Source organism: Doryrhamphus excisus, linkage group LG15, assembly GCF_037039965.1.
Source record: "Doryrhamphus excisus strain RoL-2023G ecotype Guam linkage group LG15, RoL_Dexc_Guam_v1.1, whole genome shotgun sequence".
Classification (NCBI taxonomy): Eukaryota; Metazoa; Chordata; class Actinopteri; order Syngnathiformes; family Syngnathidae; genus Doryrhamphus; species Doryrhamphus excisus.
The window spans coordinates 6,142,280-6,166,866 of NC_136371.1; the positions used below are offsets into that span (position 1 = coordinate 6,142,280).

A 24,587-nucleotide genomic window follows, 5' to 3' on the forward strand; every position below is an offset into this window, starting at 1 on the left:
AGCTGCAAATAAGTATTTGAACACCTGTGTATCATCTAGAATTCTGACCCTGAAAGACCTGTTAGTCTGCCCATTAGAAGTCCACCTGCACTCCATGTATCATCCTGAATCAGATGCACCTGTTTGAGGTCGTTAGCTGCATAAAGACACCTGTCCACCCCATACAATCAGTAAGACTTTAACTTGTAACATGGCGAAGACCAAAGAGCTGTCCAAAGACACCAGAGACAAAATTGTACACCTCCACAAGGCTGGAAAGGGCTACGGAGCAATTACCAAGCAGCTTGGTGAAAAAAGGTCCACTGTTGGAGCTATCATTAGAAAATGGAAGAAGCTAAACATGACGGTCAATCTCAATCGGAGTGGAGCCCCATGCAAGATATCACCTCGTGGGGTCTCAATGATTCTAAGAAAGGTGAGGAATCAGCCCAGAACTACACGACAGGACTTGGTCAATGACCTGAAAAGAGCTGGGACCACCGTTTCCAAGGTTACTGTAGGTAATACACTAAGACGTCATGATGTGAAATCATGCATGGCACGAAAGGTTCCCCTGCTTAAACCAGCACATGTCAAGGCCCGTCTTAAGTTTGCATATGACCATTTGGATGATACAGAGGAGTCATGGGAGAAAGTTTTATGGTCAGATGAGACCAAAATAGAACTTTTTGGTCATAATTCCAATAAGCGTGTTTGGAGGAAGAAGAATGAAGAGTACAATCCGAAGAACACCATCCCTACTGTGAAGCATGGGGGTGGTAGCATCATGCTTTGGGGGTGTTTTTCTGCACATGGGACAGGACGAGTGCACTGCATTAAAGAGAGGATGACTGGGGCCGTGTATTGTGAGATTTTGGGGAACAACCTCCTTCCCTCTGTCAGAGCATTGAAGATGGGTCGTGGCTGGGTCTTCCAACACGACAACGACCCGAAGCACACAGCCAGGAAAACCAAGGAGTGGCTCCGTAAGAAGCATATCAAGGTTCTAGCATGGCCCAGCCAGTCTCCAGACCTGAACCCAATCGAAAATCTTTGGAGGGAGCTCAAACTCCGTGTTTCTCAGCGACAGCCCAGAAACCTGACTGATCTAGAGAAGATCTGTGTGGAGGAGTGGGCCAAGATCCCTCCTGCAGTGTGTGCAAACCTGGTGAAAAACTACAGGAAACGTTTGACCTCTGTAATAGCAAACAAAGGCTACTGTACCAAATATTAACCTTCATTTTCTCAGGTGTTCAAATACTTATTTGCAGCTGTATCACACAAATAAATTGTTAAAAAATCATGCATTGTGATTTCTGGATTTTTCTTTTTAGTTTATCTCTCTCACAGTGGACATGCACCTACGATGAAAATTTCAGACCCCTCCATGATTTCTAAGTGGGAGAAATAGCAAAATAGCAGGGTGTTCAAATACTTATTTTCTTCACTGTATGTTATATAATAAAGATACATATATATATATATATAGTATATGCACACACACCATATTGTATGTTATAATGTTCTTAATGCGTACAGAACATACACCAATCAGGTATAAGAGCTAAAAGCCCGACCTACCTAAATAATGTACAGGTCCACAGGACACCAAAACCACTCTAATGTGGAGCCCTGTCCAGAACATTACAAAGATCATTGAATTAGACTTAGATGGAGAGCATGGAGGCAAAATCAACACCTACAAAGTTAATCACGCTGAAAGCGGCCATGGAGGTGTGTACTTTGTCTGCAACATCGTTTGCATGTCAAAGTAACGAGCATACATTCAAATATGGACCAAAGGTTTCCCAGTTGCACCTATAGCTGTTGATAGGATGGCCTCCCCCAAGCTGTGATGCACTTTCTGTCACCTTTGTACTACAAGCAACCAACATTTTCAGGAACGTGTGGGATCCATCAACACAGCATCGCCTTAACTTCCTGCACACATTAGTGAGGCTTAGCGCTCGTCACTAGTTGTCCTACCTCAGACTACTTTCAGTAGGTACCAGCCACGGCTGACCTACACTTTTAGTAGATGTTGTCACCCAGTTGTCCAGCAGGCAAATCATCATTTCTTTGTTATTTTTTTTTCATAACTGCAACTTAAGCGGATATAATTCACTTGCTGTGCATTGACAGGTGTAATTGTAATAAGATGATAAAAGTTATTTACTTTATCTGTGGTTATAACAACATGGCTGCTCAGTGTACATTCACTTTATATATGTTTAAATACTAACATTACCATGCAATCCAGCTAAATGGCCTGCAATGAAGCTTCCAATGACAAACAACACACAAAACCGAGAACGCTACACATATATTATTCGATTTCCATTCTAGATCTCTGCTCTGCAGTGTGGTTGAGTTCTTTAAAAAGGATATTTCAGAAGCAATAAATTGAGACTGCTGATTCCCGTGTTATGTTAAGCTTTTCCCGCTCTAATATTCCTCCAGACATTCCAACAGAGCTGGATACATGGCTCTGTAATTGAGAGATTGTAATGTAGTTGTTATGTAAACACGAAGATGTAACAATATCGAGGTTAGCTTCCTGCAAGCCTTTGCTTGTGTCACTTTACTTAATACTGCATAATTTTGATTTTGGTATAAGCTCAAATGTATTTTGTATGCTGGCAATGAAAACATAAATGAATGTCAAAATAAAACGGTGAGTTTGTCTTCATCACTGGTCCATAATTTCATATACTTGCATATAATTGCAGACTTCAACAATGAAAATAGTCACTTTTGCTGGACTGTCTTTAGTATTATCCATTTTATTACAGCAGTCAATAATACCGATCAATTTACAAAAAAAACACTATTTATTCACACCAAAGCTTGATGCTTCATACAAAATGTCCATGATTATATACATTCAGCAGCAAATCACAACTTCACAATGATCAAACATGTTGGATATAGGAATAATCTACACATAGATCCATCAGGCAGACAGGTGAAGTGAAGACATGTTGTCCTACCTTCTATAAGTGGGAGGGATGCTTCAGTCTCTGCTGGCTTGTTTGCGCTGACTCAGGATCAGATCACTTGTTTCTGTAGTACAAGAGGAACCTCTTCAGAGGCTCGGGCAACGGCAGGCCCAAGATCCTCTCTCTCAGCACATTAATCGCAGGCTGGACTCGAAGAAGCTCTCCCGTCTCTTTCTCCTCCTCCTGCTCTTCAACCTCTTCTTCCACCATCTCTTCCTCCACCATCACCCCTCGTGATGCTCTAGCCACCCTCCTGCTCCCCCTAATTTCTCTCCTCGCCTCCTCTTCATCTTCCATCCTGCCTCCTTGGTTATTGTTGCTGTCCAGAGATGCAGGGCTCATACTGCTGCCAACGACCTGACGGGTGGCCAAGACGAGGGCGTTGCAGCGGCGTCGATGAACGCGGCGGCGTTTGAAGCGAGGGCCGTACTTGTGTAGCCCGGCCACAGCCAGACCCCTGCCCACGCTGAAGGAGGAGCCACGGGTCTGGGATTGGTTTTCTCGATCTGTGGTCACTTGCAGAGTGTGTCGGATGCAGAAGCGAGCGAGCTCCTGTAATGTCTGCACTTCATACTTTGCTGTAAAGTTGAAGAACAAAACAGAGCAAAGACAGGAAGTAAGGACGGTAACCAAAGTACAATGGACCCTCGGTTTTAACCATTAATTCATTGTTGATGCGGACTTCCTGTACATTCTGGCGATATCAAATATTAGAGGGGTCATGGATTCAGTGCGCTACTACAAAGAGATCTTGCAGTCATCTTTGCAGACATTTTAAGAAAGTAGAAAGGCCTGTAAGACCACAGAGAGGAAAGTAAGGAGTTTTACTCTTTTTATTACTATTTATACTTGGAATTGTCATATTACAAGTGTCTTTTATGTGTTCTGTGTACATAGTTCAGGAAAGATTTTTTCCCTACTGATAATTGGCTTAGACCAGGGTTCAATCCCACCTTCGGCCATCTCTGTGTGGAGTTTGCATGTTCTCCCCGTGCATGCGTGGGTTTCCTCCCACATTCCAAAAACATGCTAGGTTAATTGGCGACTCCAAATTGTCCATAGGTATGAATGTGAGTGTGAATGGTTGTTTGTCTATATGTGCCCTGTGATTGGCTGGCGACCAGTCCAGGGTGTACCCCGCCTCTCGCCTGAAGACAGCTGGGATAGGCTCCAGAATGAATGAATAATTGGCTTAATTAATTGGTGTTTTCTTTGATTAATACATGTGTATGTTTTCAGTACAATCTTGTTTTTTTTAATGTAGTACTACTAAATGGAACATTGATACCACCAGTGGGACTTGTACCACAGTTTGAGGATTGGATTTAATTACACAGAACACAACCACATCATTCTAACCTCTTTTTTTTTTTAATGTCTCCTCCCGTGTTATTTGTGTCAATAAAGAGAATAAAAGTTAGACTCACGTAACGGGACAGCTTTGGGTTTGCCATTCATGTTGAGTTTGGGCAGCACTAGAGGAGCAAAGGATACTGAAATGATCTTTTTGGTCTCCCAGCTGTTTGGTCCTGTACGAGTGATCTTGGTCAACTGCAGAAAATAAAGGAAGATGAACTTTCCTTCAACCACTTCATTTAATTTGCTGTAATCCATATGGAATAACTTCACTAACCTTTTCCTCAAGAGGCATCACCAGAATGCCCCCAACCTTGATCAGGTTCTTCATATATTCCTCATGGTCCTTCTGCACCCCTGCCCCACAGTACACTCTGTCATACTGGCGGCTCTCCGGCGGGATCTCCAGACAGTTGCCCACCACAAAGGATGGCTCGCAGAACTCAAATCTGCTCAAAGGCACAACAATAACAATATAAAAAAAACCCTTGTACACAGGTCAACTAGTATACACACACGGTTAGATACCCACTTGTCAAAACTGTCACTCGTTTTGATGAAAGAGTCAAGCTTCTGGTAGGCGTATTCTATGACATCAGCATGTAACTCCACACCATGATTCACTCCAAATGGTCCTGGAATAATCAACACACTACATTAAAGCCACACAGTCCACACGGAAACGTTCAAGGCATTATATTACATTATTTTAATGAAATAATAAGATATAGTTAGAAATCCCACAGCTTTGGTCCTTGAACTTTCTCCCACGGTTATTAATACTGTATTGTTCCAGTTCGAGTTCATATATTGTTTGGTGCACAACCTCAATCCCAAGAAAATGTCATATCTTCATCCTTCTTGTTCATTCAGGAAAATGTTCCTAAGCACCTACCCAGTATGAGGCCAACCATGGTGCTCAGATAGCCGGTCCCGCTGCCAAGGTTAAGGAATGAGAGACGAGGGTGGAGGTCCAAGGCCTCCATCACCTCTGAGTAGATACATGGAGCTGATAGGTGAATGTTCCCATGTCGCCAGGCCAAGTCCTAATACCAACAAAACATAAGTAAGAATCATTTTCTTTTCAATCACACCAAGTCTCAGTTGGATCGCTTTGGCCACGCCCATAAAGAGTATATAAGTAAGTCATATTTTAATATTTTTTAAACTTTTTAAACTTTCAATGCTAAAATTACAAATACTTAAACTTGCTGATATAGTTCATCTTCAAACAGCTAAAATAATTCATAAGGCTAAAAACAACCAATTACCTAAAAATGTCATCCAATACTTCTCTACAAGAGAGGAGAAATATGATCTCAGAACTTAAGAAGTAAATGTGAAACACTTATATGCTAAAAAGCCATAGCATTTCAGTATGTGGAATCAAACTATGGAATGGATTGAGTAAGGACCTCAAACAATGCACAACGATGAGCCAATTCAAGAAACAAGCAGTTGATGTTTGCTAAATACAAGGATGAAGAGTCTTGAACCAGTCATGATGTGCTATATATATCACTATATTGATGGTTACTATGGTACCCATTATGTCATTGGATGGTCATATCACCTCGTACTTTGGTACGAAGTGCATTATTAAAAAAACAAAAAAAACCTTAAACTGTATTATGGAAAGCAGGAAGTGAACAAATGTAACAGTTACTGATTGTAAAAGTACCAGATGGAGGGGTAGGATTTAATAAGCTTTGCTTCTTCCTACTCCTTTTGGACATGTGGAACTGTGAACTGATTATGGGATGCATTCAATTGTAATTTGATGCATGTTCAAATGAAATAAAACCATTACCATTACCAAAATCTGTGTGTGTGTGTGTTTTCTCTGGGTAGTCCGGTTTCCTCCCACATTCCAAAAACATGCATGTTAGGTTAGAGTTATTACTTTGGTGTGAATCACAACATGTTTCTGCGCTCTCTGAGTTTTTCTACTAATGTAATGTAATGTAGTCACACCATTTAGATAACAAGACACCTCCATCTTCCCACTTATGTGTACAAACATGACCCTACAATGATACCATGACATTGCATTTCTCACCTTGTAGGCGTTCTCCCTGTATTCATCCAGGTAATAGTCCGCACGGTCAATGGCACGGAAAGCCCGCTCTACCAGGTCTGAGCGGATGTAATAAGCCTCCTTCAGGTTGTCAATCAAATCATCATTGTCCTCCCCGGCACTGACAGCTCCACCCATGATGCTTAAAGATGGAGAGAAACCAAATTATTGTAGTTTACTGTCCAAACTTAACAGGGTCTCTAACTTGAGTAAAGTGGTTTCTCACTCTTAACAGTGCTTTGTTGCTTTTCTGTAGTTAACAAATGTGGTGCTTTTAATCTGGGGCTGTTGAAATCCTGCTTTTGGCAGCCCAGCTAGGTGTGAATGCAGCCTTTGTGGTTCCCAGTGGTGTTAAAAACAGCAGCAGAGGCCTGGACAACAGGACAAAGATCAATGCCGTAAAAAGAAACAACACACATGGGAATAAACATGCTCTCCTGTTGATTCCACGTATATGTAGTAGATGCTGAAAACGGCAGGATAAGCATCCTTCATCTGGTATCCATTTATAGACTGCAGCGTTGAGAAACTCCTGTAATATTATATTATTGGAGAGGCCACTAGGAGGCGCTGTGTCACATTTCGCTAGCACAATATTTGGTTTAGTAGGCTAGTAGGAGAACCACTTCCTGTAAAACTCCATACCATTTGCGTCCTTCATTTACATTTCTCATGAATAGGTCCTAATTAACGCACTGTTTTTTTTTAACTGGGCTTTATTTTCACATGTACGACCTCCGCCGCAGTTAATCTAAGACCACATTTACAACGAAGCTCTCTGTAACCAAACCACACAGGTTGAACAGCACAAATAATCTCCACAACAGACTGCATTTCAATGAGAATTACAAAAGAAGTAACCCAGCGAGAAAGAAGGTGAGAAACACGAACAAGCACAATATGGTGGTGTGAAATGACAAAGCATGTTAGAGTATACCTTAACGAACCGCTGATGGATCTCGTCTGTGGCAGTGGTTTCCTTTGTGACCAGCCTCTTGTTTTTTTCGGGGATCCAGTCAGTAACACACCACTGCCGGATGTAAACATTGGGCCAGCTGACGCCGTGACGTCATACGTACAGCACGTACAGCTCAGACGTTTCCGGATTTAACGTCTCAAGCAGCGCCCGTTTAAGCGCATTCCTTTTGCTCGTGATTGGCAGCCACTCGCGTCAGTAGTACAATTCCTTTGTTCCTCCTTTCTAGTTTCATAGTTAAACAGCACTAATCACGGTCGAGTATGTGTTTTCTGTCCATTTCACTACTCTATTAAATCCGGGTTAGCTAGAGGTTGTAGGCGTTGCATGAGTCACGTGAACAAGTCACATGTGTGTGATGTGGCCAATCAGAGGGGGACATTACAATACACGGAAACAAATTCTCTACCAGCAGGGGAGACTGGTGATTGTAAAATACACAACTTTGTTATTCTATATACATTTTACAAAACACTGTATCCACAATACAAATTTCCCATTCCACCAAAAGCCAAAGTGAATAATTTTAAAATTCTCTGGAATATACCCATCTGCTAATTTTCTATGCAAACGATTTGGATTTGAATGCAATAATTACTCATTCTGTAGCCAATTTGTAGAAACTACAGAGCACATATTCTACCAATGTATGTACAGTTATGCCCTTTGGGAGGATCTACACCATGAAAAAGAAAGATTGCTGTGAAATTCCTCAAGATTTAATCTCATGGAAAACCCCTAGCAATATGCCTAAATTGAAATATTAAGAACATTTTCTTTTTATTTATTTATTTACATTTTATATTTTTTCCCTGTACTTTATTTATGTCTAAATCTAATCCTTCTATTCCTTTTTCATTTGTTATTATATATTTATATTATTTAAATATGTTGTATATTTGTTAGCATTTGTTTAGCATTTGTTAGCATTTGTTAAAATCTGTGTGCTAACTAAACAAAAACAATGTGTTAGCAAGACACACAAAATACACTTAAATGTAACAATGTTGCAATTTGGATGTGAACCCTGAAAGACGTTTCAGACGCTCTGGTTTCACAGTGTTTTTTCTAACATTGTCTCCCTGTGATGTCACAGTGAGCTGGACTTCCTTATATGGGCGTTCCCATGTACAAACTTGAGGCTTGCCTTCACACCGCTCTGCTGCACTATTTGTCAAAACTCGACGCGTGGAGGAGGACTCAGAGTTGTCAGGCACCTCATAAGGTAAGTTTCCATACATTAGCAGGGGTCGGTACACAGGAAGTCAATCCAATAAGACAACAATATCAAAAACAGCAGGCAGCAGAAGGGGTTGAAAACCAGGCAAGGATATAAGGAGGAGTGCTAGGACGTGACACGGGGGTGTACAACAGCTAACAACCACTAACTTAAAACACTCTTAAATGAGAACAACGTTAAAAAGCCACAAGTGGAATCAATCTATGTAACGGATCGAGTGAGGAACTTAAACAATGCACTGCGATTAGCGAATTCAACAAACAATACCAGCAGTTGACTATTTTATTCTAATATTTATGACCATTATTAAGTATAGTAAGTATTACATATGGTAACACTACCTTATCACTTCTTTGTATATTACAAAAATCACATCTGGAATACAGGAAGTGGATAAATGTAAAAAAAAATGTATTGCAATAGAAACAGATGGGGGATTTAATAAGCTTTTGGACATATTCCATTATAACTTGATGCATGTTAAATCAAATGAAACCATTAAGCTCTACAGAGTGAGCTGATGCAATGAATGCATGGGAACAAAAACAATAAAACGGCGCCCCTGGATAGAGAACCCGACAGAGACAGGAAGTTAAACAGCCACATACTAATGAATGATTCCAAAAACAACACCAAAGGGATCATAAGACAGGGTTATAACATTAATTGGATCAATGTTGTCACCCATGAGTGGAAATGTGTATTTGTTGTGTGTCTTTTTCTATGAATAACATAATATTTTTATATAAATAATGACCTTTAAGTATGTAGAATTTGACTGATTGTCTGTGGCTGACCTCTCGGCTTGCTGGCATGCCCTTTGTTATGATAAATTGTCACTGTTTGCCTTTTTTTTTTAGTTTATTTTCCAGCAGAGGTCAGTAGTGTTCAACATAAAAGCTGCATGGAAGTCCCCCATTTTGTTGAGGACAGTGTCCTTTGTCTTACTGCTTGATGGTCTGTGAACACCATGTTGTCATGGAAGAAGGCAGTTCATGTACACAAGGTGAGCCGGAGGATCCGATTGGCTGTCTATCAAGCCCAATTAAAGCCCTTACCAGTGCCAATTGCAGTGCAATAACCACCAGACGTCATCTGCTGGAAAAGGGTCACAAAACCACAAAACCGCCGGTTGAGACTTTGCCAGGGAGCATCAAACATGGGACATTGAAAGGTGGAATAAAGTTTTGAGAAAAGCCAGATACCCGGACACCTCCCTGGTCCCGGACGCCTCCCTGGTGAGGTGTTCCGGGCATGCCCAGTCGGGAAAAGGCCCCGGGGCAGACCTAGGACACGCTGGAGGGATTATGTCTCACAGCTGGCCTGGGAACGCCTTGGTGTCCTCCCGGTGGAGCTGGAGGAGGTGGCCGGGGACCGGGAAGTCTGGGCTTCCCTACTAAGTCTGCTGCCCCCGCGACCCGGACCCGGATAAGCGGAGGAAAATGGATGGATGGATGGAAAAGCCAGATGGCTTCCAACGTTTCTGGCATGACAAGGAGATCCCAACTTAGGTGTTCTCCCCAGCATAATGATGATCTGGGGGGATTTTTCATGCATCAGTGGAACACTGGAGCTTCATGTGGTGCAGGGGCGTCAAACGGTGTCAAGGGATGACTGTTTTTTAACATCTACAGTAATGGTTGCTTATTGTTTTCAAACTGTTGTCATGGTGCGTATGAAACATATAAACAATGGTTTGTTATTGCACTTATTAAACGTTTTTGTATATATAATTGCATTAGTTTTTTTTTATATTTCTGCTAAGATATACATTGTTACACTGATTTGCTATCAATATCCGGTTTCTATAGGTTTCTATATATCTGGCTTGAGGCCTCTTGTCTCCAAAACAAGTCCACTTCCATGTATGATTAACCTATAATATGTCCTTGCACATGAAAACGTTTGTGTTTGGGCATGTGAGTCTGACGAACATTGTCTGCATGAAAAGTCTGACATTTTCTCGAGAAGTCGTCTAATATTTCATCTATTTTGGGGAAAGTAGCAACTAAAAAACGAATGACCAAAGTCCAAAACGACTAAAAAACATATGCCTTCGTCAAATACCAACACAAGCACTCAAAAACCACTGCTAGGACGGAATAGTCCTTGTCTATGATTCTTTATTTGCGTGTTTCATAGAGAACATTGAAAGGATTCATACGCCCACAATAACTGACATCACTTCTCTGGGTTAGAACACTGACACAGGAACAGGGGAACATGTACACGAGTACACAAACACACAGTCACAAATTCGGCCAAACTACAGCGTCTTACTTTCCAAAAAAAATAAATAAAAGGCAATCATATTGTTGAGACAATAAAGAAAAAAAAAAAAAAAAAAAGACCCGAGGACACACAGCCAAGGCCTGTCCCGCTTTACAAAAATGGTGCAGTAGCAAAGGAACAACCACATCTACAAAAGTAACAAAAAATACCATACAATCTATCATTGTGGAAGTGATTGTAAGTTTGGAAGTTTTGCACTTATTTTTAAAAGGATATCAATATCAATGCCTAGAAAATCAGCAGTAAAAATAGCTCATCTCTGTAAAAATGCGTTAGCAGGACAAACCTTGGCTGTGGATGCATTTTCTTTTGTTTTTAAAACCATTTTCAAATAGTCTTCAATACAACAACTAGAACACTGTTTGCTCTTAATAGAAATATGTACAGAGACTTTCAAAATAATGCCCTGCACATTGATGCAGTATCTAGGGGGGCGGGGAGGGGGGGTATTTTTTTTCTTTATTTTTTTTTTTCTTTTCCCTTCACAGAGAATGTCCATGCAGTTTGGTACCTGAATCAACTGAATGAAATCACAGTTTCTTTGTTGCCTGTTTGTATCTCTTTAAGAAAAAGAGTCTTATTTCCCCAAACTCATGTTATAGTAGTACTTCCTCTCCAGTCCAAACTGTTTTTGAAGCAGTGTAAACATAGCATCTTTTTTTTTTTTTTTTTTTTTTTTTGAATGAGTGGCATGAGAAAGGCACACATGATATAAGACCACACAGCTTGAAACTACAGCGTTGGAGTTGGGATGCGGGGGGGTTGGTGTCTTTTGGTTTTAGTCAGCTTGATGGAAATTGACACACATCAAACCGGGATGCAAAAGTGTGCCCTTTTATTTCTTCTGGATTTTGGTGCGGGCTGGTTTTCCCTGAAAATGACACAAATAGTGTCAAATAAATTCCATATGGGAAATGCTGGGTCCCGACTGCGTTTTAATTTAATGTTTTTTTATAATGACTTTTCCCACATTTACAACAATAAGAATAATGCAGCTCCTGACTCCCATCACTTGGCCATTTTATGTAAATAAGAAAACACAGTGTGGGCACAGAAGCATCACCCTTAGGCTACCGTTCTGACATTTTTTTTTTTGGAAAATGCTCCGCTTTTACGGCCTCTGTGATAATCATTTACATATCTCGCTAGACATTTTCATCAAGCAGTTTAAAAGGGGTCATGCCATATCAAATAAGTTAGGAGAATATTCACAGTCTTGGATGGTGTTGTCGTGCATTTCAAAAGAGAAAGAAAGAGAGAGAGAATATGCTACTTTGTTAACCAAATGCTTTCCTGAGGAAAGGTTACACAAGACGTGGGGAGGGGAGGAGGGGGGCAGGGGGGGCATGGAAGGAGTACTCGAAAAAACGCTTTTTGACATTCTTTGGAGTGATGGACATATATTTATGCAACACTTCCAAGAGAGATTGTGTAGACTGGCAAATCAATGTCCAACTCCCACACACAATTCAGCCGACCGCTGACCTGTTAGCTGCCAATCTCTATTTCTATTATTGTTTATTTTATTTTTTTTAGAGGGGGGGGCTTTTTTTGACAGAACAGGCCACAAAATCAAGGAGGACTCTCCTTATGCTGGCATTTTCAATGTTTTTTAAAGAAAGTGCACATAAGAAGTTTCATAAGAAGCACACAGACAACATGCCTTGGACATTAGAATTACACACGGGGATCAAACTCGACACCACAGTAGCCACTCAAAAGGCAGGTTTGAACACTTAAAGTCTCCTAATTGAGTGAAGAGGACCAGCTGGTGTTGAGCAGTAACAATACAATATAACTGCACAATGTAGCCAAACACGATGTGCAGAACATTATTCAGAGCCATCATCGTTTTTGGTTTTTTTTTTCATATTTTTCAGTCTTTTTTTAACTCTACGGTAACTCACATGACACTTACAAATAAAGAGCCAAGCATCTCAGATTGATGTATTGGGATTTCTGCATTAAGGACAAACAAATGAAATAAAACAGTGAATGTAGCATTTAACATTTGCCTACTTGCCTTCTGTTTTAAAGCCACAGTTGAGCAGGTCTTAGTGTAACTGCCTCCGATTGGTAACAGCCCTCGCATCCCTTCTAAGACTAGCGATGCTTTTGATAAGGAGTTAGAAGAGCAAGTCCACAATTACACTGGAAAAATATATGTATGTTTATATTCTTATATATAGTATCTTTAAAATCTATTTATACAGAATGAATATATAGTGTACTTATGGCCATCTTGGCAGAGAAATAAAGGCATCTGAAACAATCACCACTCTCTTGATGCTGTGGTCTTCCCGGGACCAGACATTGGAACATTGCAGAAATGCCAAGAATCAGGAAATAAAGAGAGTTTTTTTTCCTTTGTTTTTAGTGGCACTTTGTGCATCAAAAAATTAAATTTCTACAGTAAGGCTACAAGGGTGTGTGTTTTTGTCAAACGAAGCCATCCTACAGTTTGTGTATGCATGCATGTGTGTGTGTGTGTGTGTGTTTGAAAGCCAACTGAATAGTTAAGCCCCATAAATGTATCATTGGACTGGAAATAAAAATATAAATACAAATGAAATACATTACAGAGGTTTGCTACACTATGCTTGGGGGAGGTCACTTTTTTGTTGAATTTCCTTGGTTTTTTTTCTGCCACAGAGCAAACATGAGCTGGATTAAACAATACAGAGAAGAAAATGTCGCAACACAACAGTGATTGCTTTCAGTCTTTCCAATCAGCTGCTGGTAGAACTATGCATATTGGCCTAAGTAATCAAAACAATATCTGTGCTGATCTTCTTTATTTAAATATTAGCAGTGGATCTTTTAAGACTACTCAGACTCATCATCGTCACATCACGCACATAAATAACAAAATAAATATACAGCCATCAGTCAATTTCTTTCATATTAAATAAATAATAAATACACATTTTCTTACTTTTTTTTCAGTAGTGAGTTTTTAACCGTACCAGTCACAAAAAAAACAAAAAAAACAAGCGCATTTGCAAAAAATATCCCCCAATTTTTTTTTTTTTATAAAACATTTGTTTTAAAAAGTACTCAAAAAGGAAAATACAATATAGAATCTCAACATATGAATTGTTTCCATATTAAATCAGTAAAGATGCATTTGTGTGTGTGTGTTACAAAGTCAATAAATAAATTGTTTCAAATAAATAAACCTCAATAACATAAATGTCAATAAGTTACAATTGAAATGTTCACAAATTTAAATAATTCATATATAACAATTATTGTACCACAAAACTATTCTTTGAAAGCAAGTGCAATTCCTATGTGGATATAAATACTATTGATATGACTAACTCAAGTGTGCACACTATGACGAGGTGCATGTCTGTCAATAAACAAAACAAAAAAAAAGGTTTATCCGCTTGCGTTTTCAAAAAACATGGAATCCGGATGAACACAACCCTCTGCTGGTCCTGGATGAGCTCGCCATTTTACACAAAAAAATTGCGCCGTTGACTTTTGCAAAGCAAACACATTCCGTTTAGTGCATGCTTCATATTGCTGGGGTGTGTGTGTGTGTGTGTACGTGTGTGTGTGTGTGTGTGGTCGCAGGGTTGTTAAGAGCTGGTGAACACACACACGCACTAGCCACAGTGAATGCTACAGAACTAACGCTCAGCGTCTTCCTTTTTTTTTGTCCAAGTGTGTCATCCTCCAATAAGGTGAAAAAGGAAAAAAAAAAATCATCCGTCGTCTTTATATCCACTTCTTTCTTCTTCATACATCCTCACTGATCCCAAGAAGCAGCATGATGGGGGGTTTTGGTCCGCGTCACTTTTTTCTTCTGACAGATTGCTCCCTGGGTTGTGTGTATTAAAATAACCTGAATTCCCTTTTTTTTTGTTGTTTTTGAATTACATGTATAATATGTATTTCAACATCCCTGCGACTCTTGTCATGCTTTTTTTTTTTAGGACAGCTTTCACTCTTCTTTTGTGTTTCAGACTTTGATGCCCTTCACAGCTTTGTTGATGCTCTCCAGTAGAGCCTTGTTCTCAGGGCTCTGGAAGCGGTCTTTGTTGGTGTACATGTCAGTCAAGGTGCTCACGTAGCTGTCGAAGTTCTGCTCCGTGATGGGCTCCTGCTGTGATGCAAACAACAACCAATCTCGACTGAGACTGAGGGAAAACTAGCGAGATGACGCAACAGCTAAATTCTCGAAACAAGAAAATCCACGCCCGGGCAGATGTGGACGAGAACTCACCAAGTGCGGCAGGCGTATGTTGGCTAAGCTGCGGATCAGGGCCCGACTGAGACCGGACAGCTCCATGAACAGAGCCTCGTTCTGCTCCTCGATCATCTTGTTCTCATGCTCGATGCTCTTCAGGTTCTTCTCCATTGAGGTGATCTGTAAAACAAACAGCGTCATATCAGCTGTTGGTCATATATTACTCATTGCTGTTGGATTGGAGTGTTTTATTGTATTGATATGAAGGGAAATATTGTTATGAACTGTGTAGGTACTAATAAAAGCATCCATACAAAAAAAGCTATTTCACACTTGTTTGATAAATATCTAGAAAACTAACCTAGAAACTCATAAAAACAGTCACACGCACACACCTGAGTCTGCAGGTTGACCATGTCGGCTTCCATTTCGTTGTTGGACTCATTGAGGTCATTAATCTCTTTGTTGAGCTGCTTGATGTCCTCGTCGCTGTCAAGAACTGAACATGAAAACAACATCCATCATCCATCCGCCTTCCATAGTTGGTTACATTTTTTTTTTTTTGGTTAAAACAACACTTAAAGAAACATTAAGTAATAATGGTGGCCTGGCTGGTCCACCAATGCTACCACCACATTCTAACACTTCAGTGAACGAATATTAAAGGTCTGTCCTTGTTTGGTATTATAATTGGCGTGCCATCTTACTATATAGCTATATTACTATATAGCTAATTGTTGGTAGCTTTTCTGAGTAGTACGTACACATGGTAACATATGCTAGCTAGTTTTTTGTTTTGAGTGAAACAATTCATTACAGTCATGTTTACTGCGTGATCTTATTTTTATTCTCTAACTTTACAGTTTCTGTATGTATACGGTGAAGTGGAAATTGATTGATTGTCATTGTATTTGGTTATGGTAATGGTAATGGTTTTATTTCATTTGAACATGCATCAGATTACAATTGAATGCATCACATAATCAGTTCACAGTTCCACATGTCCAAAAGGAGTAGGAAGAAGCAAAGCTTATTAAATCCTAACCCCTCCATCTGGTACTTTTACAATCAGTAACTGTTACATTTGTTCACTTCCTGCTTTCCATAATATAGTTTAATGATAAAGTTTTTTTTGTATTTTTTAAAATTTTATTATTATTATTTTTGTATTTTTATTGTATTTTTTTTTTATTTTATTATTATTTTTTTTGTATTTTTATTTATTTTTTGTCACATACCAAAGTACGAGGTGATATGATCATACGATGACATAATGAGTACCATAGTAACTGTCAATATAGTGACTCATTTGGGCTTGTTTAGCATAGGCTCCCGTTGTAGTTGGGAGGGCAAGGTGAGGAGCGGAGAGGAGACGTGAAAATGGACGCGCACGTGAGAGTTGTCAGTCCAATGACTGAAAAATGCAGTTGGTAAAGGCAGAGTGATACGCCTTCGTTGTAAGGAGTTTGTTTACCACTGAAGCAGCTCGAGTTTAGCCGCCACATCAACATCAAGCATGTAGTTGTACTCTTTCATCTGCTACAATAATGTAGTCAATTTTAAGGAAAAATTAACTCTTTTCTCAGCAATTTTTAGGTGGGATTAATAGACATGAATTCAATCAATTAATGACAGATTATAATTAATTAATCTCTCTTTTTTAATCTCTTAACAGCACGATATATATATATATATTTTTTTTCTTTTTAGAGCACATTACTGATTTCCACTGAGAATCGCTCTATAAAGAAAGTGTATTGTTTGTGTACATTCTTGTGTTTTTCCAAGATGTCTTACCATCACTGGCTCTGAACTTGGCGCTGAGATAGTCCTCTGTGGGAAACTTGGCCTTTTTCTTGGCATACAAAGCTCTGGGGCATCCTGAGAGGCTGTAAATGCATCATAAGTTAAGTACTGTGGTGCACCACACGTGTGTGAAGTGATTATACACTTTTTATATATGTATAAAAAAAGTCTGTTTTCATACTACCTTCGATGTGTGAGGAAGCTGCCGTTAGCGTGTCCAGAACCGTCACAGCCTGGAGTCGGACATGTGGGTCCCTCTGTCTTGAAGGCTTTCCAATTGAAGGGTGTTCCATTAAGGAGACCCTCTTTCTGCCTTCGGGCTGCCAGCGGGCACCCGTAGGCGCTACGGTGCGTGGCGTACTTGCCGCTAATGTGGCCCAGGCTGTCACAGCCCGGCACGGGACATCTGTATGGATTAAACAGGAGGAACAAGAAGGAAGAAAGAGAGAATTGGAGGAAGAGAGAAGAAGAAAAGAGGGCACGAAGGTTAGACAAAGGGAAGGCATCGTTGAGAAGATTGAGGTTACACACTCTCCTAGGGCGAAAATGCATTACTTAGATCAGTCATTTACATTATAGCATGCAAACAATAAGACTACTGGACAGATGAGCTACTCATCATCATGTTGACTTTACGGTTTTGTGTGCAAATGCAACATGAAGCTCATGTATTTCATACTGAATCTAGGCTACATTATTTGACTTTCACAGTCAGTATGTGCAGCTCAGTGTCTTTTCCCCCATGAGTCGGGGGCCTGACTGATAACAGTCACGTGGACAGGTCGCTACCTCTGGATATGATTCACAGTGACTTTTCCTCGCTCTCTCTTTATTGCATTTTTTTACGTTTACCGTCAGTCTTGCTAAAAGCAGACATTAAGGCTTTCTGAGCGGTACGAACTTTAAAAGCTCCGAGTCCTCCTGGTTGTCCTTGGTAGGAGTTTTAATTCCACTTTTCTTGGCACGTGGGCACCCAGAGAGACTGAAAACAGAAAGTATGGAGTTGATAACATAAGGTTGAGAAAGGCGTGGTCACCAGAGAGAGAACAATTTCACAGAGGTTCTTCAACCAAATCACAAACCAATTTCACTCAAACGCCAAAAATGGACGAAATCATGGAATTGTGGCAATGTGTGTGTGTGTGTGTGTGTGTGTGTCGTCTCTGTCTAATTCCACTATGAACTCTCACTGAGCCTCTCTGACTGACTGCGTGTGTGCGTGATCATGTCTGTGCACATGTTTGCGTGAGCCTTTTTTTTGTTTGTGTGTTACCTTCTATGGGAGGCGTAGTTTCCTGTGATATGACCTGAGCCGTCACATCCTGGGGTGGGACATCTTCAGAAAAAAAAAAATACAACAACGTTAGACAAGAAAACAAGAGGAACTGCTTCAAATGCATCATGTACAATGTCATCCACACTTTTTTAGAGTTTGCTGCCATTTCATCATCCCTATTTAATGAGTCATAAATTCAATCAAAGTAAGCATAGTCCAAGCCCAGATACAGGAAAACCCCCAAATTGAGCAGAAGCAGCAGCAAGCAACAAAAGACAAGCAGAATCAAAAGCCGTGTGGCGTTGGGTGTACCAGTAACAATGCTGTGAGAAAGTGTAGCGCAGACATACTTGAGTTCAGGGGTGTGGGCCGCCATGAGGGACCGGAGACTCTTATCAGCAAGAGGACACCCAGATAGACTGAAGGGGGAGAGCCAGTGAAGGACAGGCAGAAGAAGAGGATGAAGACAGAAGGAAGTGAGAGGAAAAGGACATGAGTGAAGGGGAATCAAGATCGCAAGGCATACCAAGGTCATTTAGGAAAAAAGAGGACAGTCTGCAAGAAGTAAATCACTGATGCATATCAATGTCTTTGGTGGTAACGCCGCATCAGGACCGAATAAAGCCACAACTACTTCACAGAGCGGGAAGTGGTGGTGAAAATTCACACCCAGGCGGGAATAATGCACATTGCACCTACTATTGTTAAGCATTAGATATAAATAATACTTAGTGTAAATAATTTGCATCTTTTAATGCCAATGCGCACCATTTTCAGTCACAAATTGCATGCCAAGTGTGTTAGTTCTATGTAAAAAGAACGCAAAGAATGCGCAAAAGTAGTCAATAAATGACACACATTATCATGGCAAATTGCGGGACAACGTGGAGGCAAAATGCATGTAAGTGTGAATTCCGCTTTATGTATTTAATACAAATTTGTATAATACAACCACCCATTTTCTTTATGGTGCTCTGGTCCATAGTTTGTTGTTTTTTGTTTGTTTTTTGTGTCTTCTGGGATAAATGGGTCCGCACACATTCTGCCTAGCAACAAGGAGCCACTGTGATGGTCAGGAAGTGCAAAACATCTCCGTGTGGAGTTTGCATGTTCTCCGGGTATTTCGTTTTCCTCCCACATTCCAAAAACATGCTAGGTTAATTGGTGACTCCAAATTGTCCATAGGTATGAATGTGAGTGTGAATGGTTGTTTGAGTATATGTGCCCTGTGATTGGATGGCGACCTGTCGCCCAAAGTCAGCTGGGATAGGCTCCAGCACCCACCCCCGCCACCCTAATGAGGATAAGCGGTATAGATAATGGATGGATGAATGTTTTGATTTGTGTTCGTTATCTAAAAGTGTTTGTTTTTTTGCACTTCCTGGCCACCATCTGCCATTTAGAATTCTAAGTAGATTTTTTTTCAACAATTTTACCACTGCAGTTGGATGAGAAATTTGAAATACCTTATTATTTAAATTTAAATGAACATATATCGTTTCTTGGGGCACAGGTAAAGTGTACACACTGCACAAATGTATACCTGCGATGGGATGCATAGTTCCCGGTGATGTGACCACTGCCATCACAGCCAGGTGTTGGGCATCTGCACAGAATGAACAGGCAAAAAAGAGACTTAAAAAAGCGTTGCAAACAGAATAGAAAACAGCGTAACGTGGAAAAGTGTTGCCATTGTGCGTATGATAGTGTTTCTCCTTAAATATAAACGTATTGACAATTGTTGTAATAGAGAGTGATGTTGAATGGAGTCAAATGGTAAATAAAGCTGATTCTGCTTCTCATAGCAATATGGTGATGCCCCACTTGCTACTTACGATAGCAGCTCCTTCTTGGTGTCCTTGGGCTGGAATTTGACCTTGAAGCTTGGGGTTGTGACTTCTCCAGGGTACTTCCTGTCCTCCATACAGTCCTGCATCATGTCGCTGTCCTCTGGGTCAGATGACACGTATGACTGTCCGGCGTGATCCATCTGGAAAATGCGGACAAAGTGCATATTTTAAAATAGTTCCCCTCCAGATAATATTCTTGCATCCTAACTAAAATGACAACATGGCAACTTTTGGCAGAAGTAAGCTGTAATAGTAGTAGTAATCTGTGTTTTATTCAACTTTCATCCACTGTTAGATATTGTTTTGTATTGCTTGCAGTCACTTTCAACCACAACGAAACCACCAACAATTCATCAGTTTGAATACTGGTGAGATATAGATTTGGGAGAATTATAAACCTGTGGGCCACATTTGGCCCGCCAAACATCACCCAAATAATGAAACCATTCAGTCAAACTAGAGGTGCTCATTCATGCAGTACTTCCACCGTTCTGCAGGGAGCAGCAGCGAGGTGTATTGTCACAATGAAGCAGCTGTGGATTTAGAAAACATTCATTCATTCATTTTCTACCGGTTTTTCTCACAAGTGTCACGGGGGGTGCTGGAGCCTATCCCAGCCGTCTTCGGGCGAGAGGCGGGGTACACCCTGGACTGGTCGCCAGCCAATCACGGGGCACATATAGACAAACAACCATTCACACTCACATTCATACCTATGGACAATTTGGAGTCGCCAATTAACCTAGCATGTTTTTGGAATGTGAGAGGAAACCGGAGTACCCGGAGAAAACGGGGAGAACATGCAAACTCCACACAGAGATGCCCGAGGGTGGAATTGAACCATGGTCGTGCCGCCCCTGAGTAGAAAACAACTTTCATTTAAATCACCTCTAAAGAAAAAAAAGGCACAAAATTAGATTAAAATATTTATAACTACAATGAACAAATTTCAAAAATAAAATGCTTAATTTCTACTTCAATATACTCTTCTGCACTGTACATATGCTAGCAACACTGCCTCCATCCACCGAGACAAAAAGAGTGTGTGACTGACAAAAGGGCTCACTCCAATCATGCCGTTGTTCTATAGAACAAATACACCAAGATGCTGAAACCAGTGCACAGACTGAACTCTCTCTCTGTCTTCTGTTTGGAAGCAGGAGATAAAGAAAACAAACACACATGCATGTGGTAATTTATTGAAGCCGGCAAAATGATCAAGTTCATTTTCATTTGCTGTGTGATGAATTAATTCATTTATTATGGCCCCAGGCCTTGTGCCCTCGAGTCATTTTAGTTTTAATTTTGTGAGTATTTTGGTTCAAAAATATGACATCCATGTGTTGTGAAGGGTATTTTTTTTAGTTAAAAAAATAAACAACCTTGCTTTTAACTTTGTAAAAGTGGGTATCCATTTAATGGCCATGGGAAAATGTGAGTCCCGGGACAAGATCAGTTGAGAAACCCTTTACTAGACATTTTACTTAAAATACTGGGGTGATGCAATTTATTTTGCTATATTTGTAAGTCATAAAAAAAGGTTACAAATGCCAAGTTAGCATAATGATGTTTGTGAAACTGTGGCCCTCTTTGAATATCCCTGGTCTAAAGTCATCTTAAAGTTGCATGCAAAAATCCCTTCTGTTAAAGTTAACAAATCGTTGGGAGTCCACAGATTGAACTTGGATTCCTTTTTTCCAACAGGATTTTTTTCCCCTCATTGCAGAGTATTGTCATAAAAAAATAACATTCCAGGCCCTTTATATTTCTTTTGAAAAAGTTCAAAGGAGTAGGGATTAGCATACGGCAGGATGGTGCAATGCACCTGACACACCACCTCTGTTTCTCAGTGCCATGTTTTAACTGTGCCGTAACTTCCTCATTTCTGTGACATAAATGAATAATAGAAAGTGTAAAGTGCTACGGGAAATAAACAACCCGAATTTTTTTGTTCAACCGTCTTCAGGGAATTCATTATTTTGCAACAGCTCCTCTGTGATCACAACACAGGAAATACCACTTGTTGTTTGTTTGTGTTTTTTTGCACGACGGCAGCATACTGACCTCATCCATTTCCTCCTCCCTTTGGCGGTTGTGTTTGGTGAAATCCAGAGGCCCCTCCCACTCCTCCTGCTTGTAGTTCTGTAAGTTTGGTGATGTCATCCCGCTGCTTCCACTGTGATGCAAAGAGGAAGAGGAGGAAGAAGACGGGTCTGGGGACCGAACCCCTGGGCTGGTGCCAGACAGGCTGCCTTCACGTTTGATGGGCTTCTTCATACTCAGGTCCAGAGTACCATTCTCATCTACCTCAATATCCATTTCCTGCGGAGAAATGCATCATTTTAGAGTAAATATATCATTATTATGGTCTTATTGTCATCCAACTGAGTAGAGAAGGCTGCAAGTAAAGAAGAAATTAACTTTTCAATATGCAAAATTAACTTTTCAACATTTGTGCACCCCTGCATTACAAGATATACTTTGTGAAGTAATACTTTCACTTTGTTTGGACAAGTGACTCCAACTTTGGGTCTCACTGTTCTTGAGCTGTGTTCTTTCGTGGTTCTCGATGGTGAAAATGTGAAGTAAATTTTTAAGAGTATTTAAGAGGAGAGAAATGGGAACCGTTCCCCAAAAATGTCCGAGGTTGATGATCTCATTGTTCCAGTGTTTCAATATTGGATTTGAGCTGGATCAGCCTCTTGATCCCACTTAATGTGCCCCATTGTACTACACGGCGAGGTCACATGACAATGAGGAAAAACACCCTGATCTGCCGTGTCTCTCTGGACATTCATTTTCTTACAATACATCCTCCTAAAACCATGTCAGGAAATTGAAAAATGATAAAGCAGTCATTCTCCCCCTCCTGTGAAGGAAAAATGGCTTTTAAGAATCACAATATGGGCCAAAGTGGTGTTCCAATTACGCCTCCTGGTCCCTCAGAGAGGAAAAGAACATTACGGAGTATTGGCAGAGTGGAGATGGTAAACAGAAGAGAGAATAAAAAGGGAAAATTAAGGGAAAAAAAAGTGTGGAAGATCTGTCCTACAGATTATTTAATAAAAAAAAGGCTTCCTGGTGGTGGAGAAGTAATCCATGGAACTGGCTGTGCACCAAATTCAATAACAACATGAAAAGTGTGTGGGATGTAAGGATGAAAGAGAGCGGGATAGGTGATGCAAGTGCATCTCAACCGCAGCCTGTTGCTGTGAGTCAGTGCCTGATTCCGTGATACACAAATGGTGGGAGGGCAGAAATATGAAGAGGAGACTGTTGTGCCCCTTGCTATGCCTTGTGCTACAATGCATTCATCATTTCTGAGCGTTAAGTTGGAGATCAAAGGAGTCATTGTTACAATGATGACATGAGTTGCTCATATTGGTTTATTTTTGGATTCTTGACTTAAATGAGTGGAATAGCTAGTGAACATACCTTGGTTTGCAGTTTGGTGCTAAGGTTCTCGGGCTTCTCCCAGCACCGTGTAGACAGGTTGAGGATAGCGGTAGCAGCCATGTGGGCGGCCTCAGCATCATGGGAGTAGTCATAGGCCATGGAGGAGGGCTTGCCGTAACCATGGAGTGTGAGGGTGGGCGATGATGACCTGGGGAATGACGGCTTAGCTGCAAGCAATAAGTCAGAAAGTCAGAGGAAAGCAGTGGGACCCTGAATTTCATCATTAATAAGTTCAAAAATTAGAAAATAATGCAAAAATAATTCTTATTGAAAAATGGATGGAAATTATTGCTGATGCAGACTTCCTGTACATTGTGGTGAGATTGAATTTAATAATGTTTCTCACCTATATCAAATTGCCTGCACTTGCACCTTTCTTTGGCCCCATGGTGGGTTATTTAGCAGTCACAAAACCCGACTGTATCTTATTTAAATATCTTAACTTTTTTTTAACATTGAAAAACTTTAGGAGTGTAACAAACATTTTATTACAGCATGTGTGTTGGATCTTATTTGTTATCCGTGTTGGTGTTGTTCATGTTGTGACCGTGAAAAGTACATCCTCTCTTACTTTTGAAGGCTTTGGGTGAGGTTTCGCTGGAAGGCATCTTCGGCGCAAGCATGCGCTTCCCGAACACTTGAGCGTCAAAGCTTGCATAATCAAAAGACACCTTGGAATACTTCTCCAGCTCCTTGGCCAGATTGGCACGGGGTGTCGTTGGTGCCACGTTAGGCTTGTAGCCATACTGGGGCACCTCCAGCTGTTTCACGAAGCACATGGGCCTGCGAGGATGACAGGGAGCGTGTGTCAGGGTGAACATAAACGTCAGAACAGACGAGGAGATGAAGTTAAAGTGCCACACAATCAGTACATAGAATAAACAAATGATTAAATGAATAACAGCACAAGAGATGGAAATATAGAGTGACAGTAAAAGAGTAAAGATAGGGGCAACAGTGTACTTAGCAGGAGTGCTGCAGGATTAAAAGCTCTCTTATCAGCAGAGGGCACATTTGCATGTTGTACAGCATGGAATTTATGAGCTTTAAGCCCTCTCGTTTTCCTAAAGAGCCAGCGCTTT

The 24,587-nt window shown here is 40.5% G+C and overlaps 2 protein-coding genes across 11 annotated transcripts in view; both read right to left on the bottom strand.

Moving 5' to 3' along the window:
• Nucleotides 1-2,715: 2,715 nt before the first annotated feature.
• On the bottom strand, nucleotides 2,716-7,702 carry LOC131104025 (protein-L-isoaspartate O-methyltransferase domain-containing protein 2). Of its 2 annotated transcripts, XM_078796719.1 has the most exons (8): nucleotides 7,349-7,701; nucleotides 6,638-6,782; nucleotides 6,394-6,553; nucleotides 5,230-5,380; nucleotides 4,867-4,969; nucleotides 4,612-4,783; nucleotides 4,406-4,529; nucleotides 2,717-3,556 (listed from the first exon to the last, which is right to left on the bottom strand). In XM_078796719.1, the coding sequence occupies exons 3-8, from the start codon at nucleotides 6,547-6,549 to the stop codon at nucleotides 3,033-3,035; spliced, it is 1,230 nt and encodes a 409-aa protein (XP_078652845.1). In that variant the 5' UTR covers nucleotides 6,550-6,553; nucleotides 6,638-6,782; nucleotides 7,349-7,701; the 3' UTR covers nucleotides 2,717-3,032. The 2 variants fall into 2 exon arrangements, with proteins under 2 accessions (XP_078652846.1, XP_078652845.1); XM_078796720.1 differs by lacking the exon at nucleotides 6,638-6,782 and having other exon boundaries at nucleotides 2,716-3,556; nucleotides 7,348-7,702.
• Nucleotides 7,703-12,674: 4,972 nt separating this feature from the next.
• Nucleotides 12,675-24,587, bottom strand: part of LOC131104023 (myelin transcription factor 1-like) — an 89,088-nt gene continuing 77,175 nt past the window's right edge. For 5 of the 9 annotated variants that reach the window (XM_058050703.2, XM_058050700.2, XM_058050702.2 and 2 more), the window contains 13 exons: nucleotides 24,077-24,288; nucleotides 23,485-23,672; nucleotides 22,114-22,371; nucleotides 20,035-20,189; nucleotides 19,743-19,805; nucleotides 18,550-18,618; nucleotides 18,197-18,259; nucleotides 17,825-17,905; nucleotides 17,108-17,329; nucleotides 16,915-17,006; nucleotides 15,513-15,616; nucleotides 15,154-15,297; nucleotides 12,675-15,033 (listed from right to left, as the gene is read on the bottom strand). In XM_058050703.2, the coding sequence (XP_057906686.2) occupies nucleotides 14,890-15,033; nucleotides 15,154-15,297; nucleotides 15,513-15,616; nucleotides 16,915-17,006; nucleotides 17,108-17,329; nucleotides 17,825-17,905; nucleotides 18,197-18,259; nucleotides 18,550-18,618; nucleotides 19,743-19,805; nucleotides 20,035-20,189; nucleotides 22,114-22,371; nucleotides 23,485-23,672; nucleotides 24,077-24,288 (1,795 nt within the window). In that variant the 3' untranslated portion in view covers nucleotides 12,675-14,889. The remainder of the gene's footprint in view (nucleotides 15,034-15,153; nucleotides 15,298-15,512; nucleotides 15,617-16,914; nucleotides 17,007-17,107; nucleotides 17,330-17,824; nucleotides 17,906-18,196; nucleotides 18,260-18,549; nucleotides 18,619-19,742; nucleotides 19,806-20,034; nucleotides 20,190-22,113; nucleotides 22,372-23,484; nucleotides 23,673-24,076; nucleotides 24,289-24,587) is intronic. The other 4 variants (XM_058050701.2, XM_058050704.2, XM_058050705.2 and 1 more) reach the window with 4 other exon arrangements.

Excerpts from the sequence above, each read along its gene's own strand:
- LOC131104025 (XM_078796720.1), bottom strand. The coding sequence starts at position 6,549 with ATGGGTGGAGCTGTCAGTGCCGGGGAGGACAATGATGATTTGATTGAC. Across the intron at positions 4,530-4,611 it reads TGATGCCTCTTGAGGAAAAG|TTGACCAAGATCACTCGTAC; the intron begins GTTAGTGAAGTT and ends TATTTTCTGCAG. Across the intron at positions 3,557-4,405 it reads ACCCAAAGCTGTCCCGTTAC|CAAAGTATGAAGTGCAGACA; the intron begins GTGAGTCTAACT and ends TCAACTTTACAG.